The following is a 24,864-nucleotide window of genomic DNA, read 5'->3' on the forward strand; positions in this document are numbered from 1 at the left end:
GCAGGCACGTGTGCGATTGTAGCACAAGTTTTTTGCCTCGAGCAATCGACGACGGATCTCGAGCCCTCTGCCTCGTCTCGCACGGTAGCAACAGACAATCTACACCCTCGCAGCCATGGCCGACAGCGTCGAGTCTGTCCTCGCCAAAATCCGGCCTCACACCACTTCCTCTCTTGCACATCAAAAGGCCCCCGCAACTCTCCTCCGAGCCATCGAGGCCACTTTCCGCGAGCAGAATACAAGTCCGTCCGCGACCGCATACTTCGCCGCTCTCATCACCACCCTCGACGGGGCCCTCCAGTCTTCCCGGGCGTCTGGTCCTGCTCTGGTGAAGGCGATATCCTCCCTTCGGTCCTCTATCTACTCGCTGCCGTCGCGCAATACGTTCCCCAACCGGTCATCCTCTCGCACCTCACCACCATCGTCTCCTTGACATCCCCTCTGTTTCCCTCATTATCTGCCCATGCGCCACCCCTCCGCTCTCAACTCACTCTCTATGGCGCCATCTTCCTTGCTCTCGATCGCTCTCACCTTGAGACTCAGGGTCTCCGCCAGGCTTTCATGACCATCGTGCAACTCTGTCTCGACCCACGTCCCAAGGTCCGGAAGAAAGCAGCTGAGATTGTCAAGGATGTTCTTTCCTCGCCTCCACTTCCGCTTTCGAAACACCCTTACGCGTCCAGGGTTGCAGAATGGGTCCAGGCAGCACTCGCGGAGCTCGGTGCGGGTGGGCTGCCCAAGTTCAAGGGCAAGAAGGCTGAGAACGAGGGATCAGAAGCGGCTATCTATTTGCTCGCATTCCTACGCCCCGTCCTCCCTACTCTTCCCGCCGAGGTGAGTCGCATTTGGTCATCTCGGAATGCTGGTTTTGACTGCTCGTAGTCCTTCTCGGCCATCACGTCCTCTATGCTCCTCCTTCCCCGTCTCGGGAACCCTTATTTGTCCCAGTCAGCATATTCCATCCTTTCCGACCTTCTTGCGCTTTCGACGGAGGACCCGACTGTGGATTTGCAGTCCCATATGTCCGACTTACTCAAAGTCATCCTCTCTTCCCCGCCCCTTCGAAGCGACTCCGCCCTTACCTCGGCATGGGCTGGAGTGCTTGGAAGCACCATGCTCGCTTACTACCATGCCAACCCAGAAGAATGCTCTCCAGAGGTACACAAGGTCTGGAAAGCGCTCTGGAACCTGCTAGACTCTTCGGATACGTCGACGCGCAAGGCAGCTGCCGACGCCCTCTCCACTCTCAGTCGCTGCTTCACTCCATCTCTCATTACCGCCGCTGTCAAAGAGAGGGACTCTTCGGAACCGAAGTCTGCCATTGGCAAGATCGTTGCGCAGACGGCCAAAGCTCTCGATTCGCTTCCTTACGCCTCCGCTATCCCAGGGATATTCGCGGTCTCAACTGCACTTATGGAGAACCTACGCTACCGTGGTGGGTCTAAGGACCACGCTACGGCAGCAGAGCAGCTCCTAGTCCCACTCATCGAGAAGGCGTCCGAATTGCGAGTTCAGAAAACCTTTGAACATAAGGAAGCGGCGGACGCGTTCCTCAGCGCAGCGATGCGTGTGCTTGGGCCTGAAGTGCTTTTGCGACTGCTTCCCCTGAACCTGGAAGCAGCAGATAGGTCAGTTTCCCACCGAGTCCGTAATCTACTTTCATCTAATAATCTTTTCAGGCAAGCCGGTCGCGAACCTCGGGCTTTCTTGCTTCCTTTGCTTGCCCAGCCTCATCCCTCCCCCCTCGGCCACTTCCTGTCTTATTTTGTGCCTTTAACGGAACGAATGTTCGATCTCCAAACCACGGCGGACGCTGAAGGACGTCAATCGGAGGCAAAGGTTTGGAGTGTGCTCGTCGAACAAATATGGGTTGGTCTCCCGGGGTACTGCTGGGCTCCTGCAGATCTCGAGAAGGTATAGTGACTCAAATATTTGACAGAAATGAGCTGGCTGATACGTTTCTACTAGTCGTTGAATGCGCAATTTGCTCAATTGCTGTCTCAGCTGCTATATGGACAACCCGAGCTGCGCCCTGCGGTTCTCCGCGCTCTCAAGATACTGGTCGAGTCTAACGTCGCACTCGCCAGCGAGGACCCGGATAAGATCGCCAGGCTTCCTCAGTCTGTCCGAGCGGATCATATCTCGACTGAGCAAGCGCAAGAGAACGTGGCGTTCCTTCGTGCCCAGTGCGACAGCTGGCTCGCTGTCCTCTTCAACGTGTTCGGCAGCGTTGGGCGGGATAACCAGCGCATGGTTGGCGATGTAGTTGGCGCATGGATTTCGATTGCGGATGCCAAAGTAAGTTATGTACCGCATGCTTACTGCAACCTATCTAATATATTCATCAGGCAGTCACCCAAGCGTACCAAAAGCTTGTTGCGCTGTTCAAACAGAACCTTGCCAAAGCACAGACAAGTGCGTCTGGGAAGGGCCCTGCGTCAGACAGCATGGTCGTCGTCACCCAAGACTTGCTGCTCCTTGTCATCCCTTACCTCTCGTCTGAAGACGCGACGGCATTGTTCGACATGTGTCTCTCCTCCGAAGTCCTAGAGAGCAAGGAAACGGTGTGCAGAAGAGAGGTTACAAGATCCTCGCCCGCCTCGTCGAGAGCGAGAAAGTCGCCGCCGACGCCGCCGCCGTGTTCCAGAAGCTCGAAGGACTAGTGGACGGTCTCGCTGCCGCAGCGAAGAAGGACCGCATGCTCCTGTTCACCGCGCTTGTCCGCGTTATCCCCACCGAGTCGCTGCATCTCATTCCGACCGTCATCCCCGAGGCCGTGCTAGGCACCAAGGAGCCGTCCGAAAAGGCGCGCAACGCCGCTTTCGATCTCGTTGTGGCGATGGGCAAGAAGATGCAGGCCGGAGGAACTGTCAAACGACAGATGCTCGAAGACATGGACGAAGACGGCGCGGACGATGGTATGTTCGACGCGCTCCTGTCATGCCACTATCTGATATGAGTTTGCGTAGCGACTGCCAACGTCGAGGAGTACCTCACAATGGTTGCGGGTGGATTGGCCGGTGCTTCACCGCACATGATCAGTGCCACGGTGACCGCACTGTCCCGTCTCGTGTTCGAGTTCAAGGGTACGTGGATCTCATTTGATTTATCCCACTGCGATGGTAAACGACGTTGTGTAGATTCCATCTCCGCCAACATGACGTCGGAGATATTCAGCACCCTGCTGGTCTTCCTCACGTCCGCCAACCGCGAGATTGTGAAGTCCGTCCTCGGCTTTGTCAAGCTCGCAATCCACACGATATCCCCCAATCTTTTGCGCCCGTACCTCAAAGATCTCGTACCGGCCCTTCTCCGGTGGTCCCACGACCACAAGAACCACTTCAAGGCGAAGGTCCGCCACATCTTCGAGCGCATGATCAGACGCTTCGGGTGGGAAGACGTGTACTCGTTCGCCCAGGAAGAGGAGGCGCGGAAGGTCCTTCTCAACATCAAGAAGCGGAAAGACAGAGCGAAGAAGAAGCGCGCCCAAGGCGCCGACGATGACGACGAGGTGCGGCTTCCATCCACCCTCCTATCATGTGGCGCCATGGAATACTAACTACGTGCGCATAGGTGCCGCGTGCCAAGCCCGCGGCCGGCGACGCGTTCGAGGACGTCCTGTATGGCAGCGAGAGCGAGATCGACGAAAGCGACGACGAAGGCGCGCCGGCGCCGGGCGCAGGGAAGCCCAAGCGGAGAGACGACAAGGCGGGCGCGCGACTCCGCGTGGACGACGACGAGCCCATGGATCTGCTCTCCGGCGCGGCGACCCATGTCACCAGTGCGCGTCCCGTCCTTTCTGCGCGCCGTGTACACCTTGCTGACCGCCCACAGCCGCGAGCCACAAGCGCAAAAAGCCCGGCCAAGACGCCGCGCGGTTCAAGACCGACGACGACACCGGCAAGATGGTCATCGACGGCTCCGACGACGAAGGCGCCGCGGCGACGGCGGACGCGGAGGATGCGAAGATGCGGGTCGAGGGCGATGCGTACCGCGAGGGCCTCACGTCCGTCGACGGCTTCCGGCGGGGCGTGACGGGCAAGGTCAAGTTTAACAAGGACACGAAGAAGCGGCGGCGCGAGGCCGACGACGCGGAGGCGGACGTCGAAATGGCGGACGCGGACGCGCAGGCGGGCAAGACGGCAGGCAAGAAGCCTTCTGCACGACAGAAACAGGAGCCGAAGTTCGGACACGAGTTCAAGGCGAAGGTTAGTCCGCCCCAGTATCTTGGCCCATGCCGTCTTTCTCACATACCGACGCTTCTCTGTGCAGAAAGCGGGAGGGGATGTCAAAAAGGGCGGGGTGGACCCGTACGCGTACATGTCGCTCTCGCAGGCTGCGAGCAAAAAGAACCGGGGGCAGCGGATTGGTATCGCAGGGAAGCGCTGAGTATACTGTTTCTGTACGGCCTGTATTAACGTACCCTATGCTGTGTCTTCTTCGATATCTATTGCTCCGAGCATGATGCAAGTGTCGCGAATCAACTGATATAACGCTGAGGCATTGCAGGGAAGCACTGAGTGTAAGCTGTTTCTGCGTAGCAGTTAGATCTCGAGGTCACGAAAGTTTCGTCGACGATTACGAATGATATATGGATACAGCGCCATAATACAGGTGTCGATGTAATGAGCGTGGACATGATACTAGAAGCGAGCGATACATGTTGAGCAAGGAGCGACAGGGAGTAAAACAAACGAGAGGGAGTCGTGAATAAAGTTCTTAAGTCATGAGTGAGATGAACCAGTATGAATATTGAGTTGTGCAAACGAGTGGTAGTGGTTGTGAATGAACTCGACCACGAGGTCGACGCGAGCGAGATCGCAGAGCGCGTTGAACAAAATCCTGGTGAACACGATCAGCTCGAACTGGAGACGCGCTGAGCGCGCGAGAGGCACGCACCATGGATAGCCATTTAAGCCCGCGCTGCGCTCTTCCAGTACTGCTTGCTGAGGTTCACGAAGTGCTGAAGGATGAAGTCGCTGTCAAGCGGATGCTAACCATCGTGCTTGGTCAGGTCACCAACATCGCCTTCATCGAAGAGCTCGACGGGCTGAAGGACATCGTTCTCATCTACTTCGCGACGCCAGATCATCGCTTCAACACCCTCTCCCCCACGTTTCTCTGGCGCGATGCGAAATCCAAGGCCGTACACGTTGAGCTCCCTCTTGAAGGCCAAGAAATACTTGGGATCTGAAATGATGGAGCTCCATTGACATTCAGCAGCTCGTTCAGAGCGTGGTTGGCGTCTGCAAACTTCTGGGCGTCCATTGGCTTCCTGTGGTAGATCGCCAGGGAATTAGCTATCAGCATTAGCCTTCGCCTGGCTCAAACGGAACTTACCCTTGTGACTACGCGGGCGCGAGGAAAGATATGTTTCGTTAGAATGAAGACGCTTTCAGTGACTGGCACTGTGAGGGGTAAACATACCATGTCTAGTAGAAGATTGATGATCAGGACCCGTATCGTGTCCTGGAGCGGAGTCGCGCGTTCTGAATCGAGCGCATTCGCTACCTTCTCAGGGTTGGCTGGAGTAGGATCGGCCGCGCGAGTCTTGGCTGACGAGCCCGCAGAACCGGAAGGGCCGGCCTCCGCATCAGAAGTCGATAATGATTCCCGCATGCCCGAGGTAGATTCCTGTGGATGTAGTGTCGACGTAGCGGAGGGAGTTTCTGCAGAACGAGTGGGTGAGGGTGCAACAGACTCGATGGGCTCCGGAGCATGGTCTCTGACAACGTGCTCTGGAACCTGCCCTCCGAAAATCTCATCGAGGCGTTTGTTAACTCGTTCCTGGACTTGATACTCGTCTCGTTCTGCGAGGCGCGCCCGTACTATGGCCTCGATGTGGGCCTCGTCCATGGCTGCGAGACATTCTTGGACCCTCGCCTCGAGCCGTGCCTCTACCAAAGCATCGATAGCCTCTTGGCGGGCTTCGCGAACGGCAGCACTCACCAGACCCGGGATCTACCAGGTATGTATCAGTATATACGCACAGGAGGTGTAATATGGTGAACGCACCATCTCGTCCTTCAACGAGCCGAGCTGCCGCATGCCCTTCGTGACCATGGCTTGATTGCGAGTCGTCCTGACACAAACGAAAAGGAGATCTCAGTATAGATTTAATATGTATCAATTAAAAACATACATTGATTTGGATGGCTGTGGGTGGTCAGGTGATGGCTGGCAGCGGTGCGACCGTAGTCCGTGGTCAGCACAACGAATTCATGGGCTACCCAACGTGGAGCAACTTACGGCGCGCTTACGAGAAAGCCAAGAGAGAATAACTTCTTTGAGCTCTGAGAATTTTCCATTGATTCTGCGCCGAGCGATCGATGCCGAGTCGGGGATGGACACAAGGAGGTTGCTTGGACCTGGAGCATTGGCGAGCAGGCTTTGGTCTACGCTCGAAGGTGAAAGGATAGGCACTGACAACGCAGAGGAAAGAGGCAAAGGAGTGGACATATCCGGAGGAGGCGTAGGCTCTGCTGCGGGAGTGGGTACTGGGTCCAGCCCAATGGGGGGTCTGAAGGAACCCCATATCCATGAGCCGGAGAGGACTTAAGGGTTAGGAAGAGGAGTAACGCACGTAGTACGCGGTGCAATAACGGCCTTGCCGTTTCCCCTCAGACGCAACGTAGCTGGCATTATTCTGTTAGTGCTGTTAGTGATGCCGCGGTCGGGGTGAACGATCTGAGAGGTGGCGGGGGTAGGACCAAGAGGTGCAGTGATCCGGGAAACTGAGGAAACCAATAAGCGCGGATCGTCCACATGATATATAGGCACAGAGAACAATGTGCAGCTAGTATAGCCGCCTGCACAAGTGGTTGGAACTGGGCATGCGCAGTGCCGTGTTTAGATTTTGCGGCATCCATGAATGGCGGTGTCGGTCACGAGCATTCTATTGATATAGCTCCGACTGAAACTCCGCCTTGGCGCCAAAGGCTTGGGCGGGCTGCCGAAGTCGAAACGGCGAAAACAGAGCGCCCATCTTACTCAAGATTGACCCCCGCAGTAACCTCCATATTTCTCTGCGAATGTCGCTCTGGTTCCTCCTCTCCCCAGAACAAATCGGTCATCTATGCATCAAGGGATACGGTTTGTCGGAAGGTCTCGTCAACAACCACGACTCGCCCGTCGACGCCGCTTGGGACCACTTCTACGCCTACAATACACACAACCCTACTGGACTCATCCCGATGTTTCGCAAGAACAGTCGCCTTCTAGACGAGGATCTAGAGGGCTACATTCTTGCCTGCCGTGTTGCCTTCGTCAGACCAGGCCTTAAGGAACCAGACTTGTCGCTAGACAAAGCGTCCGCAGCCTGTGCCGATTACTGGTTCCCGCCTTCCCTCCGTGAAATGGACGGGTTTAAGGGTGTTCGATATGTTCATTATCCAGTCCCGAGGCGGTTAGGATATCGTACGTTCTCCTCCACTCGGATCGCGTCGTCTCTCCTGATTTCACTCTACCACATCAGCCCCCAGCTTCATCATGAACATTTACGATTCTCGCACGCGCAATCACAACCCCCTGCAACCTGTTGGGAGAGCGCCCCGACGTCGACGATGGATGAACAAGGCGAATGACGGGGGGGCGCTGTTCATATTGGTACGTCTCTTGCCTTATAGTTTTCCGGAACGCACTTCCGAGGAGAGCAGCCCCTACCACTTCCCGCGCAATTCATTTACAGCGATCCCAGTGGCCCGTCGAACACCCTGTGGTATGTATTTCTCTCGTCTCCATGCACCGCGCAAATCTTGACGTCACTCTGTTACCAGCGTATCGCAGTACCGCGTAATCGGCTGCCTGACCCCAACTGGACTATATTGTGTTGCCAGTCATGAGTAATGACCGTCCCATGTTAAGTTATCACGTATTATATCACACTGCATTCGTTTCTCCGCTGGCGCCTCTTCGAGTGAAATTGAATATGAACACGTGTATGAACTCTGATAAAGCGTCTTCACCACACCCACTACCCCCCAATAATGTTCAACACACCCCAGGTAGTGATGTTGTTCGACTCTTCCCGCTTTTCTCGCACCCAGCAGAGACGCTGACACCACGCGCAAAAGCCCTCCGGACGGGCACGTACGAGTACTCTAAGGACCCGTGCGGCTCGCCAGACACATACTGACCTTCTGTGCGCACACAGTTCGAGCAGACGAAGGCTCCCGGCCAAGCGAATATCTCCGCCGCACCGGTCTTCCGCGACGCTCGGGAGTTCGCTCGCCAAGGGTACGTGCGTTCGCCTTCGTCCCGATTCTGCTTGCTCGCGTGCTAACATCGACGCGCGCACGCAGTGCGCCTACAGGCATACTACCCCGACGGCTCCCCGTATCGCTCCATGCGACTCGCTTTCGCGTCGATCTGGTAGGAGGGCGCCCACGCCTGCTCCAAGACTGACGCGCTTACGACAAATACTTGGTTCGGACCGGCGTAAACTTGGTCTGTCCCGCCGGTAATTAGGTCGCCGCGACCCAGACTAAGGTCGTCTCTCATCCAACTCACCATTCAAGAGGGCCTTTCAGCGTGCACGTTTCTGTAAGTCATGTCATCGTTCAAAGTTCAAGAAGTTCTTGTATCAGATCTGCATGTGCATTACTCGAGAGTGTGTGCCTTCGTCTATCGTACATTCTACCATGGAGGCCATATTTACAGCATAAAACATAGGGAGAAGGCGCGGCCCGACCGCCCTCACTGGGCGTATTTCTCCATCAGCTCGCTCAAGCACCTCGCCACCAGCCCGACCCCCTCCTCGATCTCCGCCCGCTCCTCCTCCCGCACCCGCCCCCACAGCCGCCCGAAGCGATCCGGGTGCCAGCGCATCATCGCGCCCTTCACCCTGTCCCGCGCCCGGTCGCCCGGGAGGCCCCCCGCGAGCACGAACGCCTCGATCCCCGCCGTCTCGATCTCGCCAGGGGCCGCCGGCCGCCCGACCACCGGCCACGGCACGTCCGCGAACCCGAGCCCGCCCCGCGCGGCCTCGCCCGCGCTCACGCCCGCCTGGAGCACGGCCCAGCGCGCCTCGTACCGCGTCACCGCCGCGCGCGTCTCCTGCGCCTCGCGCGCCGCGACCGCGGCCTCCTCGCGCTCGCGCGCGGCCTCCTCGTCGAGCCGCCGCCGACGCTCGCGCTGCGCGCGGGCCCGGCGCGTCTCCTCGTCGAGCCGGCGGCTTTCGTCGTTTTCGTCGTCGTCTTCTTCGTCGGGAGTCGGAGGAGTCGGGGTCGGAGTCCATGCGCTCGACGGTCGGGGACCCCGGGAGCGACGACGCGTGCGCCTCGGCGGCGTGCGCGTGCACCGCGAAGAGGCGCAACATCGCCGCGTGCGTGTGCACCGACGGCCGCGGGAGCGCGAAGTGGTGCGGGTGGTGCTGGTGCTGGTGCTGGTGCCGGCGAGACGAGGGAGGAGGGGGAGGGACGTAGGGCACCCGGCCGGGGGCGTGCGGGTGCGGGTGCGGGTGCGGGGCGGCGAACGGCGGGCGCGCGGCCTCGCGCGCGGCCTGCTGCGCGCGCACCCAGCGCACCGTCTCCTCGTTCGCGGCCGCCATCTCCGCGATGTGCGCGTCGAGCGCGCGCCCGTAGACCGGTGCGGGTGGGGGTGGAGGCGAGGCGAGGGGGAGGGACGGGTCGAGGTGCATCGCGAAGTCGGCGTCCGCGGGCGACACGGGCGGGGTCGGGGCGCGGGGCGAGCGCGCGGAGAGGCGGACGTGCGACGTCGGGGCGCGCCGCCGCTCGCCGAAGTCGGGGTCGGGCTTGAGGAAGACTGGGCCGAGCGTGCGCGCGCGGCGGATCCCGTCCTGCGCGGACACCACCGCCGGGTACGTGTGCGCGCGGTGGTGGGACGGGGGGCGCGGCGAGGGCGAGGGCGGGGTGCGCGAGCCGCTGCTGCTGCCGGATGCGGAAGCGGGGTAGGCTGCGGGCGCGTAGGGGTGGTGGTAGCGGCGCGGGGCGAAGGCGGCCGGCTCGTCGTAGAACATGGCGTACTAACTAGTGCGGCTGGGCGTGGGCTGAGGCGGGGAAGAGGTGTGGCTATGAGCCGGCGGGAGAGTGCAAGGGTGTGGCTCGAATGTCCCGGAAGCCTGGAGAGGAAAGCAGCTGGACGGGAGACGGGGGGCCCATCCCCCCACATGCGGTCCTATGTACTCCTGCCCATGGCGCCCCTGCGGTGCATTCGGCGAGCCCGCGCGGACTGGAGGCACCGCGGCCGCGCGCGTCTCGCTCTCTCCCTTCGCCCGCGCGAGGCTGCCTCCCTCCGTCCTCGTGCCCGATCCGGCGTCCACTGCGCACGCAACGCGAACGCGAACGCTCGGGCCTGTCCGCCAGCCCGCTCCGTGTCCCTGTGCGCGCGCGGGGGGGGGGGGGGGGGGGGGATGCAGGTCCCTGTCGGTGCGCACCAGACGGCGCCTGCAGAGGGCGAGCTGCATTAACCTCCCTTTGTCTCGCGCGCGCGGCGGCGATCCCGATCCCCTCGCCACATCGACCGAGGCGCACTCGGGACGGACTCGGCGGCGCGGCACCGCCCGTCCCCGCGGGCACTTGACTCTCAATTGCAAGTGCTTTGTCCGAGTCGCCTGCAGCCTCGACCTCGACGGCCCTCGGCCCATCCTCCGCCGGTGCGCGTGGCCGCGCACTCAAGCATTTACTGGGACCAGTCGACAGCACTCGACGTGCGCACGGCACCCCGCCGAGCTCGGGCGCGAGCGGCGCCCCGGCAGCCGTCTCCCGGCGGCACGTCTGGAGGCAAGCCAGCTTATGTAAGGCAGTCCGCTCCCGCCCGACGCGCCATCCCGCGCCCACGTGCGATCGGGCGCCGCCTCTAAATTGACTTTGCCCCGCCCTCTGGTTCGCGATCTCCGCACTTCTCCATCCGGGCTCGCGGCCGGGTCGCGTCGCTCAAGATCCCGCCCGGGCGGACGTAGGTGCCTGTCGTCTTCTGTATGGTGCGCAGGGACCATGCTCGGGGGCGAGAATGCGCGCGTGGTGGACGACGACCGCGCGGGGACGGTCGGGATGCCCGGGATACGAGCAGTGTCTTTGTGTCTCGGTGCGCGCAGGCATCTGTCCGTTGTGGCAGCTGGAGGTCGAGAGGTGCCGTTGTTGGACCGAGGTCGTTCCGGATGGTAGCCGCCGGCGGTGAATGGTGAATGTTTGAACGTTACGTTGAACGTTGAGTATGATGAACGGGCGCACGGCTCGGAACGAGTCCGAGGCGGTTTCCGAGGACTGCGCGGACGGCCGTCGAGAACGCGTCCCCGTCCGTTCTAGGGTCCGAAGGGTGGACCACGATCGGGATCGAGGTGACTTTGGTCGGGACGCGCGCCGCGGAACGCACAACCTGGACTAGGGTTCGGCGCGCGGGACGGCGAAGGCAGAGGCCAATGGGCGCCCCGCGACCGGGACGTCCTCGTCTCGCCCGTCTCGCACCGTCGAGATTCGAGAACCACTGGGCCCTAGACCAGCTCGACGTTCGTGTGGGTGGGCTGACTAGAACTACAAGACTAGTCGCGGGGTCTAAACGTAAGCGGGCGGATATACAAAGGGTGGCGATTAATACTAATACAGAGGGCCGAGCGAGAGCGAACGTGAAGCGCGGAGGGGACCAAAGAGCGGAAGCTAAAGAGCGAGGAGGGAAGGGGGGAAGGGGGAGCGGCAGACGAGTGAGCAGTCCAGTCCAGTCCAGTCGTTACAAAGCAGAGCTGGGCGCGGGGGGTCACCCACGCGCGAGCATGTCATCCTCAGGCACCCACGGCCAATCTGATCTTTTCCGGGGACCGTCATACGGACTCCGCCGAGTTCGCGCGCGGTCGTTTTGTTTCCTCGATCGCGCTCCGCGTGCCGTGGTCGCCTACAACATCGTAGTCGCCTGCACCGTCGTAGTCGACTGTTTTGTCCACAGTGATCTGCACCTACAGGAGAATGTCGGGATCAGCGTCCGCGTCGCGTGGGCGCGTTTAGGCTCTCAGGCCCGGTCCAGCCGCGAGGCGTGGCGCAGAGGGGCAACGCAACGCGCAAACCCTGTCGCATCTTCCAGACAAAGGCGCGCGACAGCGACAACGGAACAGGAGAAAGCTGCTCACCGTCGCCTGGAACGGGCTGCTTGCCTGTAGGCGCTGCGTGCGGCCCGTGAAGATCACCGGCAGCACGTGGTTGCTGCCCGAGGTTGACTGCGACTGCGCGAGCAGCGTTTTGCGCGCGTTCATCCTGCGCGGCCGGACGTCAGTGACGCGCGTACGAGAGACGGGAAGCGCACCCGACGGGGCGGCGCGGGCGAAGGCACTCACGAGGCGAGGAACGAGTTGGCGTAGACTGCGGGGGAGAAGCGGTATGGGACCGTCGTCAGGCCGGATCTTAGGATAGAGGCACGAGGTGGACGCACGCTTGCTGATTGCGAAGTGCAGACCGAGATAGATGAGCACATGCGGCCGTGCCAGCCACTAGGTGCGCGCGAGCGTAGAGTTTGAACGGGCCATAGAAGGCGGTAGGGCGGACAGGGTTGACGTAGCGTTAGCCAACCCATCTCGCCTAGATAGAGAGCGTACGTACAAAGATGAGCGAGACGAGCGTCGTGAGTCTACAAGACACGAAATAAACCGAGATCAGGTCGCTAAGCCGGCGCTTGCAACGACATGTGGAACGCACGAGGTAAGCAAGCCATTCTCGACCGTGTAGAGCGTGACGGAGTCGAGGACGTGATCAAATCTTTAGTATGAACCGCGGGAGGCGTCAGCGGTGTGGATGAGGCGAGGTAAGCGAGATGAACGGGGGAGTCGGACGTACCTGCCGGACCCGGTGCGGTTGCGGCGCAGGTAGAAACAGAGCGAGCCGGTGATCAGGAAGTCGACGGCGCAGGAGAGAACGAGTCCCAGGGTGAACACCCACTATCAATAGTGTGAGCAGTGCGAGCTAGAACGCCGGGAGAGGGCAGTAGGGTTGTGCTCACTCGAAAGGTCCCCGCGAATTGTGAGAAACTTTCGATTTCGATCCTGCAGAACAGTGTTAGTCCAGCTGACGTCTCGTAGGTTGTGTCCGCAGACGTACAGCTTCACTGTTGTTACTATATGCGTGCCGATGGGAATGAGCTCATGCCGGCATCCGAAGTCCCGGATCGTCGCACTTACCGAAAGCAGCTCCTTCATTGCGTAGGCGAGGCACATAGCGATCAGCGACGGGCTTCTTCAGACAGTGATGGTGCATGCGTACCGACACGTGCGGTAGCGAGCACTGCCTATATAGCATGTCAGCAATGTTAATCTTGTTGCTCGAAAGATCTCACTCACTATTGGCACCGTGATGAAATAGTTGCCTTTGCTCACTGTGACGATCAAAGACACGTGAATACTTGCCACTTCGAGAATGCGAGGGGGAGCAACAGACGTCTGAACAATCGGTATACGAAAAAGCTGAGACTAGATGTCAGAAATTGTACCGCAGGAGTGATGTAGAGGGCCTCACAAGTGGACTTGGGCAGTCAGCACCGCGGTCAGCGCAATGGAGATCTTGCGGTAGCGTTGAACGGGGTTGCAAAACAGCGAGAAACGCAGTGACGACTCACACCGACCGCCCTGTTTGACGCAGTGAGGAAACGCTGCATATATGCACGAAATTCGACTCACCAAAACGCACGATCTGTGATATTTTCGTTCCCGAAATTGTCGACGAAATACGTGTATGCCGCCACGGCGATCATGACCGTGTGGACAAGGTCAAGGACACTGATCACGCCACGCATATGAGCCAAGGGCGCTGCGGAATACAAATAGACTCTGGGGACATACCACACGGACCCAACCTGAGCGCATACGTGATGAGAGCGAACTACGCCGCCGATCGCGGTTACACACCTTGAGCTTTGCGGAAATGCGTCCCGAGAGAAGTGTCGGAAGTACAGCATAGCTTGCATGCTGACGACACCAGTCAGGCTAAAAAGAGAGCGTGTATACTCATCATTTTCACAGCCCGCAACAGTATGGAGGGAAAGACGTACAAGACTGCGACCAGACTGCCGATGCATAGTGCGCCGAGACTGGTCTTGAGGTCGGTGGACGAGATGGTGGCCATAGAGGGGACGGATTGGGGTGCTACGGGTGTTCAGCGAGGGGCTGCTGGAACACTGGTCGAGCGTGGCGGAGGCGGGGGAAGGAGGAGGAGGGAAAGGGAGGGGGGAGGAGGACCAGTGGACGGATGCGGGGAATACATAAGGCGGCGAAACTTGGGCGGGCGCCACGGTAACGGTGCACTGAAGGCCGTCGACGGCATCTCGCCTGGAGGCGCATTAAGGCAGCGCCGGCCGCAGTGTTCGCGTATGGCGGGAGATTGCGATTCGAATCACCTAGTGCCCGTACCGTCGAGCAAGGGTCCAGATCGAGATCGTGGGGGTCAAGGTCTCTCTCCCTCGCCCCTTCCCTCGCCGCATGAACGCATTCTGCGCTGGTGCTGCGTTCATGATAGCTGTCAACGTCCAGCTGGAGTGGAGCGCGGAAGCATTCAATATTCATCGCTTCGCCTCACCTGTTACCGACATCGCCGCCGAGACCCGCTGGATGGGAGACGCTATGCAACTTTGTGAAACACTTTCACTGATGTATGTGCATGCGTTGTATTCCTACTAGGCGAACGGTTGTCAGACGCGTACAGTCCGAGAGCCACCCTTTGCGCACATACTTCGGAACTCTCCAGCGTGGCGCATGGAGAGACTTCTGGATGTTCTTTCAAGCTCCAGTAAGGCTGACGCAACATCAGCATACGACCGGCGTGATTGGGAACTGGGCTCGAGCACCAGATGCGGGGGGAGCTAGGAGGAAACGGGATTGATGCGCCAAGGCGGAGGCGAGAACCGTCTGCCGTCATTTGCCTTTCCTGATAGACGCTTATCGGCTGCGCGCTTCGGCAAATATTCCTCTGGCCGGTCTTGGTCCGAGTCGGACGACCACCAACTTCATCCGCGCAGCTTACATGCAGAAACACACATCCTGATGTTCAACCAACTTCACGCCGGGTACTGCGGGAATCGGGGATTGCTTTCTAATCGACTTCCTTCGCTGCCATCAGTCTCTCATTTAACACTACCAACCACAGCGTATACGACGAGAGAGAAGAAGGGCTGCGCGCGTCCCACGCTGGTAGAACAGTGGGCGGCGCGACCAACGTGCGGGTCGGCCGCCGTTGTCGCTGGAAAAATAAGCCTACTTATTTCCTCCCGCGGCACGCACAACTGCAGGGCCGCCACTGCTTCCGCCGCCAACATAGCCGACGCGCCGGCTGTCACGCCTCCTCTTGATCTGCGCACACAAACGCCAGAAGAAGCACGCGCTACCCGACGTGCATTCCAACGACCGCGCCGACGTACCCCGCGCCGTCCGCGCCGTCCGCGCACCTCGACGTTCGTTCGGTCCCGCACGAGCGTGCCTGCTGGACCAGCGACCGCGGGGCGCAGCGTCACCGCGACGGTCACGCCGCCGCCGAGCTGCGGGGCGTCCGCGCGCGTGGCGAAAGCAGTCGCCGTCGAGAAGCAAATCACGGCGACCCCGGTCGACTTGGGTCCTCGACAGGAGGTCGTTCACCAGGGGCACTGTGGGGCATCAACGCGAGGCCGAGGCACGCGGGCGCGGGGATCAGGAAGTGCGCTCGGGCGGAACAGAAGGGACGCACCGTGCGTGCAGTCGACGACGGAGGTCGCCGCTCCGCGTACTTCGGGCCCCCGAACGAGTAAGTCTCAGGCCTCAGTGCAGCGCACCGAGAAACATGTCTTGCGCGGCCGAGATCGCGTCTTGTGCGCGTTGTTGTGCGCGTGGATGTCCCATGTGGCGAAGTCAGCAGGACACTGCGGTTTCCACTCGCCCAAGTCTTGTGCGGCTTGCGAGGTGTCGCAAGGACGCGCGCATCGACTTCTATGGCTCCTGGCAGTGTTCGATTCACCTGGGGCGTACCAGGGGGAGGAGGCGCGCACAGCTTCTTGTGGTCGTTGAGGTCATCAGCTTGAGCACCGTGGGCGAGGGCGGATCGATCGTGCGTGTCGCAGAGGCAGCGTAAGTCAGGGTGTGCTTTGGGATGCCAGTGAAGTCGAGCTGTGACGACGTGCCCACATGAGTGGTCAGCAGATTCCATCCAGTTGCGCTGAGGAGTCGGACCCACCTCGATCGCGGAAGACGCTGCCTCTAACATGAAGGAACCCGTGTGTTGAACCAGATGAGCACCTTCCGGACAGGGAGCAGGCTTGTTTTCCGCTCACGACCGGGAATTCCGACACGTAGATGGGCGCCCTCGCTCCATTCACTTTCGCATCGATACCCATGTTGGTACACAAGGCGGTGTAATCGTTCTAGACGTAGAACTGGTTGGTGGTATCCACCGAGCCCGCGGATGGGATGGGTTCATCATTCCATTGTGATCCCAGTGTGCGGATTGGACTGCGAAGGATGGTCAGAAACTCGAGAAGGAAACACGGTTGAGCTTAAAATGGTCATTGGTCGCCGCCCAACATTCGAACGTCTGATCGCAACGAAAAACTGTCTTACCGGACTGGGTGTTCTGCTTCTCGGTGGTCACAGCACGCACGGGCACCCCTGACTCAGATGGGATGGCCCCGTACACCCTGAATGCCGAAGCACATTGGAAGTCGTTTCTGAAAAAAAAAACGCTGCAACGAGGATCAATCTCTGAAATGGCGATATAGCCAAAATATGGTAACATACGAGCCCCCTTGTCAAACGGCGGTATAGGAGTCGTTTGCCCTTCTGGGAATGCAAGGCTTTCAACCGCTGGCCTTGACTACAATCGACAGTGATGAACCCATGAGAGACGGTAGTTCATATTTGTGTGGGGAGGGGTACTTGGCAACGACGAGAACCCTACATGTCCCCACCAGCGACCTCTGCGAGCCGCGGACAGACTGCATGCTCTTCGCCGTAATCAAATCCCGACATCCTGGCTTTCCAACTCCATGACTGAGCCGGAATACACATCCAGTGCTCGACGGTCCATGACACCTCCCCGGATGAGTCCCACCGGTACCTGTCTTAGATGTTGCTAGTACTCCGAGCCCTCGGTGCGTTGACGGCCCTGCAGGTTTTGTGTGCGTTGAGACGTGTCATCGGGATGGTATGGCCGCTAGGGAGAGTGTTCAAAGTGGGGAAATGTGGGGGGTGCGGAGGAACAAGTTTGGAGGTTGAACTCTTGCTAGTCTCAGTTTACAGCGCCAATCTTATCGCGGCCAACGACGCACGGCGGGCGCTAGTCGGGATTCGCGCCTTGCGTCCTCCCCCTCATCTCCTTGTCAGCGCGTTACGCGCAGCTCCTGAGCAAGCCAATTTCGGCCATCTTGCGTACAAAATAGGACCCTCTACCAGTGGTGAATTGGGGCCCCTGGTTCTCTGGCCTTTCCATGGCAGGACGCCGTGAGTGGCAGCACAGGACATGTTCTTGGGCGCGTGTACGTACGGATATACGGGCGCGCCGTGCAAGAAACTTGCCACTTGCCTTCGAGGTTGTTGGAGGAGCCGGTCAGTAGTCGACATGTCCTTTGTGCGCTGCAATGCACTACTTATCAACGCTGCAGATGTGATTGGCTCTACGCGAGCGACTGACTTCAAGCGTCTCTGACCAGCTGGGTCAAGCCCCGGCTCGTTCCCGTCGTCACGGATCCGCAACATGGTTCACGCAAGTTTTCGTTTTCCTCAACACCAGCTCGCAAGTGGCACGCAACGTCACTCGGGCGGTAGGCAAAGTTCAATCGTTCAATCGTTCATTGTTCAAACTTCCCATGTGTTGTGAGGCAATCACGTAAGATCATAACGGGAATAGAGAGAGCGCTCAAGCAGTGCTGTACTTGTCGGATTCTGTGATGGTCCTCACGGCCACTGCACCGCCTTTACTTACCGGCGACTTGCTTTCGAGCATGAGGGCTCCGTCCCTCCACCCACCACCCAACAGACGAGATGGTCCCCTTAGAGAACACTAGCATTGTGGGTTCAGCTTCTCATACCGTGTTCTGATTATCTCAATTGGATTTCGTCCAGCCAGGACCCAAACCGCCGGTGGTGTCGTGGATCTCGACATCCCAACAGCGCGAACACGCTTGGCAGCTCTGCACAACTACACTGGAACGGCATTATGAGGAGAAGATCAAACGTTGGAATGCCGAGCTAGATATGCTCCTGGTGTTTGTGCGTCTCCCCACATCCCGGTTACTGTTAGTGTGTTGATTGATTCTCACAGGCGGGTCTATTCTCGACCGCTCTTACCGCATTCATCGTGCAGTCATATCCCCTCCTGCAACCAGCAGACACAGACACGATCATCTTCGCCCTCGCTCAGATGTCGAGCCAACTTGACAGCTACACCGTCTCCACGTCGTTTGTGAACTCCACCGTACGCACTCTATTCCGTGCGACAGACGGCGATACCGGATTCAAGGCCCCGTTATACGCCATTTGGGTCAACGGTCTATGGTTCTCCTCCCTCATCTGTACGCTCTCAGCATCCTCCATCGCTGTCCTAGTCAAACAGTGGCTTCACCAGTACGGCCAGAGTCTCTCTGGCACGACGCAAGAGGCTTCACTTCTCCGCCAGTATCGCCACGAGAGTATGTTGAGATGGCACGTGTCTAGCATCATCGCCGTCCTTCCCATCCTCCTTCAAACTGCGTTGGCTCTATTTCTGGGGGGCCTGCTCATTCTCCTCTGGAATCTCCACCGTTCTGTCGCCATCGTGGCCACTGTCCTCGTCTCCATCTTATTGTCTTTCACCGTCGCGACGACCCTCCTTCCGATCATCTACACGGACTGTTGCTTCCAGTCACCACAGGCGCTGTCGCTCTTCATCTTCACTCAGACTGTCGCCCATCTTGCATGGAAGCTCGCCCAAGCCGTAGAGCAGTGGACCCGTAACGCCGCCATGTTTGCAGAGACCGCTTCCTGGTCTTCGCTCCACTACACCCTCCTCGCCTCCGCCCAGAACGCAGCAACATCAGTTCTCGCCTGGCTCGGCCCCGCCGGACGCTTCCGCACCTGGCAAGCTCGAGAGCGTCCCGCCGCGGCTTCGCAGCAGGTCGAGTTGGAGCAAGCCCTCGCCCTCACATCCTACTACGTCACCGCGAACCCGGCGCTGCTCAACACTACGCTGCTACCGTGTCTGATGGACATGAGTCCCGCGCTCTCGGACACGATGAGCGCGCGCTACGGTGCGCTCGTGCGTGAGCTCACGGAGAAGCTCCCGAGCGGCGAGTGGAGTTCGTGGCGGCCCGTGCTCCCGTTCGTGCTTGTCGTGCTCTCGATGATGACGAGCGAGCCGGGGAAGGGCACGGTGCGGCGCGTGCTGCGGACAATGCCCGCGTTCCCCCGCGCGTCAGTGCAGTCGAAGCTCAGCATGCTGTACCTCCGCGCGCTGGCGCAGCTGGTGGGGCGACGACTCGCAGCGCGCGAGGCGTTCCAGCGGCTCGTCACGTACTTGGAGTCCAGCCAGATCGGATCGGACAAGCAGCTCGTCTTCGAAGTCGACGTCCTCGAGGACGGTCAGCCACAGCTCGTTTTGTCGTTCGTGTCAGAGGCGCTGACTCCCTCCCAGTCGAGGCCACATTCCCCTCCGACGAAGAAGACATCGAGGCCCTCCTCGACCTCGACGACGCCGACGCCATCGCATGCTACTTCACCGCGCTGGCCGAGACGGTCAGGTACCTGCTCCTGCACCGCGCGCGCCTCGCGCGCAGCATCCACGCCGCGCCCGTCCGCGCCCGCGTCCGCGCCCTCCTGTCCCGCTTCGGCTCCTTCCTCCTCGCGCCCCCGTGGCGCTCGCGCGTCGCCCGCCAGCGCGCCGTCCTCCGCGCGCTCGACTTCTCGCGCCTCCCCGAGCTCGTCCGCGAGCTGCACGCGGCGCGGAGCACCCGCGACCTCGTCAGCGACCACGTCGTCGGCGCGTTCCGCGGCGCCCTGGGCACGTTCGAGGAGGGCTGCATGCGGGGTGTGGGCGCCGCGTCGGCGCGGGTCGGCGGCGTCGGCGGGGGCGCGAGACCGAACGCGGACGACGAGGTCGCTTTGGTCACTGCGCTGCACTCGGTGCGGGGGATTACTGAGGCTTTGGAGAGGCGCGTGAGGCAGCGCGAGCGGTCCCCTGCGCCGCTGCCGCCGCCGAACATCCCTCTGCCACCGCGTCCGGGTTCGCCTCGGGAAGCCCGTCAAGCTGGGGTCCATGCTGTCGCTGAGGCAGGTCAGTATCTTCCCGTTTTTCGCGCGTCCAAGCTGTTGAACTCGCTGCTAGAAGACCCTTCCACTCCCCAAACTACGCCCCGCTCTCCATTGTCTCCACGCGCACATGCCTCCGATCGAATAGAAGTCGAGGAAGCCCTGATGGCGACATTCGGATTGCAGGATGAAGACATTGCCGATGCGTATCAAGTCGTAGAGGGGGGCAGCCCCCCGGAGCTCCCGCGCGACGACGTCTCCGAGATCCTCACCCTTTGGATGGATCATCTCGAGCCGAACGGACGAGGTAGGTCCCATCGTCCGCTCGTCGTTCCGAACGTGCTTGCTTGCGGCAGCTATACTTATTCTCTGTTAGCAGATCCCGGGCGCACTGCAGGTGCGGGCAGTCAGCGCGAAGAGATGACGTATCATCCAGAACACGACCCGCTACCCCCTGACACTGTCGCTGCAGACTTCCATCGAGGGACCAGCAAGAGCATGCCGAAACTGAACGGCCCCCGGCCGAACGGCATAGACTGTCTGTCTTCCGGCAGTGAGTGCGAACTTGGAGAGCGTTCCATCAACATGTACTGACGAATCTCACTCAGGACCAGTGACTATTGACTGGCCACGGTTGCCGAAGAGATCCCAATCTGAGGTTTTCGAGGGGACAAACACACAACCTGCATCGCCCCGACAGGATAGAGAACGCTCTGGCGAAGACAACGGCGACCCTGGCGACCTACTATATTCAACACCGTGATCGCTTCATTCCGAATCACACGACACCCTGTCCTCGGAACATACACGAAACTCATCTACATTGGCGCTCCAACGGAATGCCCAGAGCCCGCTGTGTCATCGACCAGGACTAGCCGGACGAAACTGGCAGGGACCCGGTGTTTCCGGACTTTGGCGACACCGTCCATACAATTCACTCTATCACGATACCGGCGTCGACCACCCTCGTCGCGCATACAGTCATTCGCTACGGTCACGTATCGCCGGTGGTCAAGCTTCAAGGATCAGAACATAGTGCAAAGGTGAAGCACGGGCGGGGACACTGGGAACGGGACGGGGACCCCAGACAACCAGAGCGGAGACGCAGGTGGGCCGCTCCAAGAGAGCAAGAGGACGTCCACAGGTCCGTTCTTGGATACGCTACACAGACCAGATTGATTGCATGGTATCTAGTATACATATATGCGCATATCTAGTACAGGGGAAGTGCAGAACCACGCGCGCCACTGGCACACGATGGTATTAAGAAGCGAACCGGACAGAGACCGACGCATGGCCTGTGTGGAACCATCGAGTGCTGAATGTCCGCACTCGAGGGGTCGTCGTAAGGAGTGCATATATGTAGGGCGCAACCGTTGGTCCAGCCTCTCGCGAGTCTCGACAAGTGATCACCGCCGGTGGGGGGACGGGAGACCCCCACTGCGCGGGGGCGCCGAGGTAATCATGTGGTAGATGTCGTCGAGCACGTCGTTCCCGCGGCGGCGGGGCTCCGCCGTGTGGCCCGGTGCGTTGTCGCGCACGAGAATGAGCGGCCGGCGCGGCTGGTTCGACAGCATCCGCCCCATCTCGTCCACCACGTCCACGCCGCTCGACATGAGGGTCAGCGGCCGGAGGGGGCGCGGGGGCACCGGGAGCCGAAGCTCGGGGACCCTGGTGAGGCCCGCCGTAGACCGCGTCGCCGTCGTCGTCGCCGTCATCGGAGCGGAGGTGGAGGTGGAAGGGATGGTGGGGTCGACAGCACAACCGGAGCTGGCGGCGAGGTGCGCGGACGCCGCTCACGTTCGCGTTCGCGTTCGCGTTCGCGGTCACGGTCGCGGCGGCGGCGAGAGCCGTGATGTACGGGGTACCGGTGCTCGCGCCGATCGAGACGCTCCTGGCGGTCCTGCTGCTGCGCATGCGAGACGACCAGGGCGAGGCGGGGGACGAGCCCCCGGACGTGGAAGACGGGGAGGACCTGTGTGGCCTCGCACCTTGGTGCGGGCGTGGGCCTGGCGTGGTGGGTGGTCGTCTGGTCCATGGGGTGGGGCCGGGCCGGGGCCATGGGAGCTTGGACTTCGATAGAGGGCGGACCTAGGCCGCGCCATCTCGATCGCGGCGCGACGAGGAAAGCTTTCGTCGCTTCCTGAACCTGTGCTGTCAATATCCGCCACATTGCCGGAACTGTTGTCCGGGGAGTCTGTGTCTCAGAGCCTGACCCAGGCGACGCGCTTGTGCTGCTAGCAGAGACATGACCAAAGGACCCGGTCAAGCTCTGACGGTCGAGATTGTCATCGGAGCTCGACTTGGTTCGAAGAACTCCGGACTTGGAAGGGGAGGGGGTGTCCCGAGGTGGCCCAGAAGGCGTGGCTTTCGCCCAAGCGCGAATGCTGGCGCGAGTGGGAACAAGGAGACTCTCGGAACTGCCGGACGATGAAGTAGAAACGGTTTTGTTATCGACATCGGACGTTAATGATTGTGAGTGGGAAGGGGTCGCGGACGGCGACTGACGACGGTCGCAAAAGGCAGCGGCGAGTGTAACGTGTTTCAACTCTGGCGCGCCGGAACCGACGGCATTGGGAGAGGAGAGGACAGAGCTTGGAGTTTGTAGTGTAGATTGACAGGAAGGGGTCGTGTTATCTCCAGAAGCAAGTTGGGGGAGCTGGGTAATACGGTCGAATGCATAGATGGGGTGGAGTCGGTAGAGAACGTACCTTGCCTGACGACGACGTAGACTCCGATTTAAAACTTACGGGAGGCATAACTGCTGCGTGTCTGTGGGAGTGCAGAGGTGGGCATGAGGATCGTGGACTGTTACTCGTGTGTGCTGCCCAGCCTCAGGGTTGAGAGACGAGTCCTGGGAGGCGGTATGGACGGAGTCCTGTTGCCTATGCATGATGTAGGATAGGAAGCCGATGGATGGACTGCATTGGCAGTGAGCGGGGCAGCCTAGGTCATGGTGGGAGGGAAGAGCGACTACACGGCCCTTGGGTGGAGCAACGAGTAGGCACGGGCGTCTGCACCGGCCCGACTAGTTACTCAGATCGCCATCTCTCGTCCTTTCCCGCGACAACTCAACGACAACTGATCACCGCACGGCGCAAAGTGCAAACGGCGAACCGAGGGAGGATGCATACCCGGCTCAGAGGTATGCTCAGGTACAAGTGCATGCATATGAGGGTAGGAGCAGAGAGCAGCGGGATGATCAATATTGTTTTGAGGGTGTGTTTAAGCGTTCATGATTCGTGAAGCTTGCTGGTGAACATCGGAGCTCTGGCGTATCGAGCAGGTGTAGCAGGCCATCGTTGGCTCCCGGCGCCCGCAGTTAATTCAGCACGGGACCAGCTCTAGCCCGCTGGTAGGGAGAGTCCTTAGCATGTTGGCATGTGCAAATACGAATTTGCCATACAACGTCACTCGGAGGTTGCCTACCAACGTTGGTGATCTAGTGTGGGTATTGTTCACACCGTTGGAGTATTAAGATCTCCCGGGGAGGCTTGTGAGGCGTTCGCGAGACAAGTGTTGTAATTTGACGAGGGACGACGGAGGGGGAAACGGGCGCTTGTTTGATCATAAGGCGCTCACGCCCAATTCAGGGCCGGGCGCATCTCAATCGAGACATAGAGACGCCCATCGAAGTTATCATCAGCACATCGCCCGTCGAGCTCGACACTTGTCGCATCCTCAAGACGTAAGTCCTCTCCGTACTCCTCTCGCTGCCTCCCAGATACACTCTAGACCTCATTATTTGTGTCTGGGAAATTCTTGGGACGAAACAGAGGCCAGGGTCGAGTTGGATGGCTCCTCGGGCATCTGGATGGAGTCATTCCTCATCCATTCTGTTTGCCCTCGGTCCAACTCGTTTGCTCCCCTCGTACCCGGCACCCAGCGGCAAATTTGGAAGCTTACTCTTCTACTCTTGCAGTTTCTCTCCTCAAGCACACAATGGCTGATTCTGCGCGTGGACGCGGTGGTTTCGGGCGTGGCGGGCGTGACCGTGGACGGGGCCGACGGGGCCCCCGCCGCGGTGGTCGTAAGGACGAGGAGAAGGAGTGGTGAGTGCTTGTTTTGCAATGGCATTCATACTCGTTTCGACATCCGCCCATCCACCAGGGTTCCCGTTACCAAGCTCGGTCGTCTCGTGAAGGACGGCAAGATCAAGTCCATGGAGGAAATCTACCTCTTCTCGCTCCCCGTCAAGGAGTACCAGATCATCGACTTCTTCCTCCCCAAGCTCAAGGACGAAGTTATGAAGATCATGCCCGTACAGAAGCAGACCCGTGCCGGTCAGCGCACGCGCTTCAAGGCCTTCGTAGCCATTGGCGACTTCGACGGCCACGTTGGTCTCGGTGTCAAGTGCGCGAAGGAAGTCGCAACTGCCATCCGCGGTGCCATCATCCTCGCGAAGCTCTCCGTCATTCCTGTTCGTCGTGGCTACTGGGGTGCCAACCTCGGTGAACCCCACACCGTGCCCTCGAAGGTCTCCGGCAAGGTTGGCTCTGTCATGTGCCGTCTCATCCCCGCGCCCCGAGGAACTGGTCTTGTCGCCGCCCCCGCGTCTAAGCGTATGCTCCAGCTTGCTGGTGTCGAGGATTGCTACACGCAGTCGAAGGGTTCGACCGCGACAATGGGCAACTTCTTGAAGGCGACCTTCGTCGCTGTGAGTGTCTAGCCTTGTTACTTGTCCCATGTCT

At 59.9% G+C, this 24,864-nt stretch overlaps 8 protein-coding genes across 8 annotated transcripts; 4 read left to right on the forward strand and 4 right to left on the reverse strand.

Annotated features, from left to right (window-relative positions):
• Nucleotides 1-115: 115 nt before the first annotated feature.
• BXZ73DRAFT_90245 (ribosomal RNA-processing protein 12) lies at nt 116-4,389 on the forward strand (the record flags this gene model as incomplete). The annotated part of the gene is made up of 12 exons (XM_048025567.1): nt 116-242; nt 302-834; nt 883-1,628; nt 1,680-1,914; nt 1,969-2,298; nt 2,349-2,564; nt 2,588-2,918; nt 2,970-3,086; nt 3,141-3,511; nt 3,574-3,781; nt 3,835-4,208; nt 4,273-4,389. The coding sequence occupies 12 exons, from the start codon at nt 116-118 to the stop codon at nt 4,387-4,389; spliced, it is 3,705 nt and encodes a 1,234-aa protein (XP_047877655.1).
• Nucleotides 4,390-4,912: 523 nt separating this feature from the next.
• Nucleotides 4,913-6,459, reverse strand: BXZ73DRAFT_101763 (uncharacterized protein; the record flags this gene model as incomplete). The annotated part of the gene is made up of 8 exons (XM_048015002.1): nt 4,913-4,963; nt 5,024-5,204; nt 5,255-5,275; nt 5,341-5,348; nt 5,428-5,961; nt 6,016-6,082; nt 6,143-6,177; nt 6,250-6,459. The coding sequence occupies 8 exons, from the start codon at nt 6,457-6,459 to the stop codon at nt 4,913-4,915; spliced, it is 1,107 nt and encodes a 368-aa protein (XP_047877656.1).
• A 572-nt stretch (nt 6,460-7,031) lies between these two features.
• BXZ73DRAFT_101764 (uncharacterized protein) lies at nt 7,032-8,374 on the forward strand (the record flags this gene model as incomplete). Its single annotated transcript, XM_048015003.1, has 4 exons — nt 7,032-7,416; nt 7,475-7,605; nt 8,153-8,239; nt 8,312-8,374. The coding sequence occupies 4 exons, from the start codon at nt 7,032-7,034 to the stop codon at nt 8,372-8,374; spliced, it is 666 nt and encodes a 221-aa protein (XP_047877657.1).
• A 320-nt stretch (nt 8,375-8,694) lies between these two features.
• BXZ73DRAFT_47478 (uncharacterized protein) lies at nt 8,695-8,967 on the reverse strand (the record flags this gene model as incomplete). Its single annotated transcript, XM_048019884.1, has 1 exon — nt 8,695-8,967. A coding segment is annotated over one exon (273 nt), but the record flags the coding sequence as incomplete, so codon positions are not given.
• A 2,806-nt stretch (nt 8,968-11,773) lies between these two features.
• On the reverse strand, nt 11,774-14,057 carry BXZ73DRAFT_101766 (uncharacterized protein; the record flags this gene model as incomplete). Its single annotated transcript, XM_048015004.1, has 18 exons — nt 11,774-11,905; nt 12,077-12,200; nt 12,281-12,305; nt 12,376-12,433; nt 12,543-12,570; nt 12,639-12,698; nt 12,777-12,877; nt 12,940-12,982; nt 13,038-13,053; nt 13,118-13,129; nt 13,200-13,224; nt 13,277-13,311; nt 13,374-13,399; nt 13,452-13,495; nt 13,552-13,561; nt 13,613-13,711; nt 13,841-13,918; nt 13,984-14,057. 18 exons carry the CDS (start codon nt 14,055-14,057, stop codon nt 11,774-11,776), a joined length of 990 nt encoding a protein of 329 aa, XP_047877659.1.
• A 3,974-nt stretch (nt 14,058-18,031) lies between these two features.
• Nucleotides 18,032-19,951, forward strand: BXZ73DRAFT_2438 (uncharacterized protein; the record flags this gene model as incomplete). The annotated part of the gene is made up of 3 exons (XM_048017692.1): nt 18,032-18,160; nt 18,213-19,506; nt 19,560-19,951. Coding segments are annotated over 3 exons (1,815 nt in total), but the record flags the coding sequence as incomplete, so codon positions are not given.
• A 1,631-nt stretch (nt 19,952-21,582) lies between these two features.
• Nucleotides 21,583-22,235, reverse strand: BXZ73DRAFT_101768 (uncharacterized protein; the record flags this gene model as incomplete). Its single annotated transcript, XM_048015005.1, has 2 exons — nt 21,583-21,943; nt 22,042-22,235. The coding sequence occupies 2 exons, from the start codon at nt 22,233-22,235 to the stop codon at nt 21,583-21,585; spliced, it is 555 nt and encodes a 184-aa protein (XP_047877661.1).
• A 1,880-nt stretch (nt 22,236-24,115) lies between these two features.
• On the forward strand, nt 24,116-24,842 carry BXZ73DRAFT_47351 (ribosoaml protein S2; the record flags this gene model as incomplete). Its single annotated transcript, XM_048019864.1, has 2 exons — nt 24,116-24,225; nt 24,284-24,842. The coding sequence occupies 2 exons, from the start codon at nt 24,116-24,118 to the stop codon at nt 24,840-24,842; spliced, it is 669 nt and encodes a 222-aa protein (XP_047877662.1).
• Nucleotides 24,843-24,864: the final 22 nt, after the last annotated feature.

The sequence above is a fragment of the Epithele typhae genome, assembly GCF_022376455.1.
Source record: "Epithele typhae strain CBS 203.58 chromosome Unknown BXZ73scaffold_26, whole genome shotgun sequence".
In the NCBI taxonomy this organism is placed as follows: Eukaryota; Fungi; Basidiomycota; class Agaricomycetes; order Polyporales; family Epitheliaceae; genus Epithele; species Epithele typhae.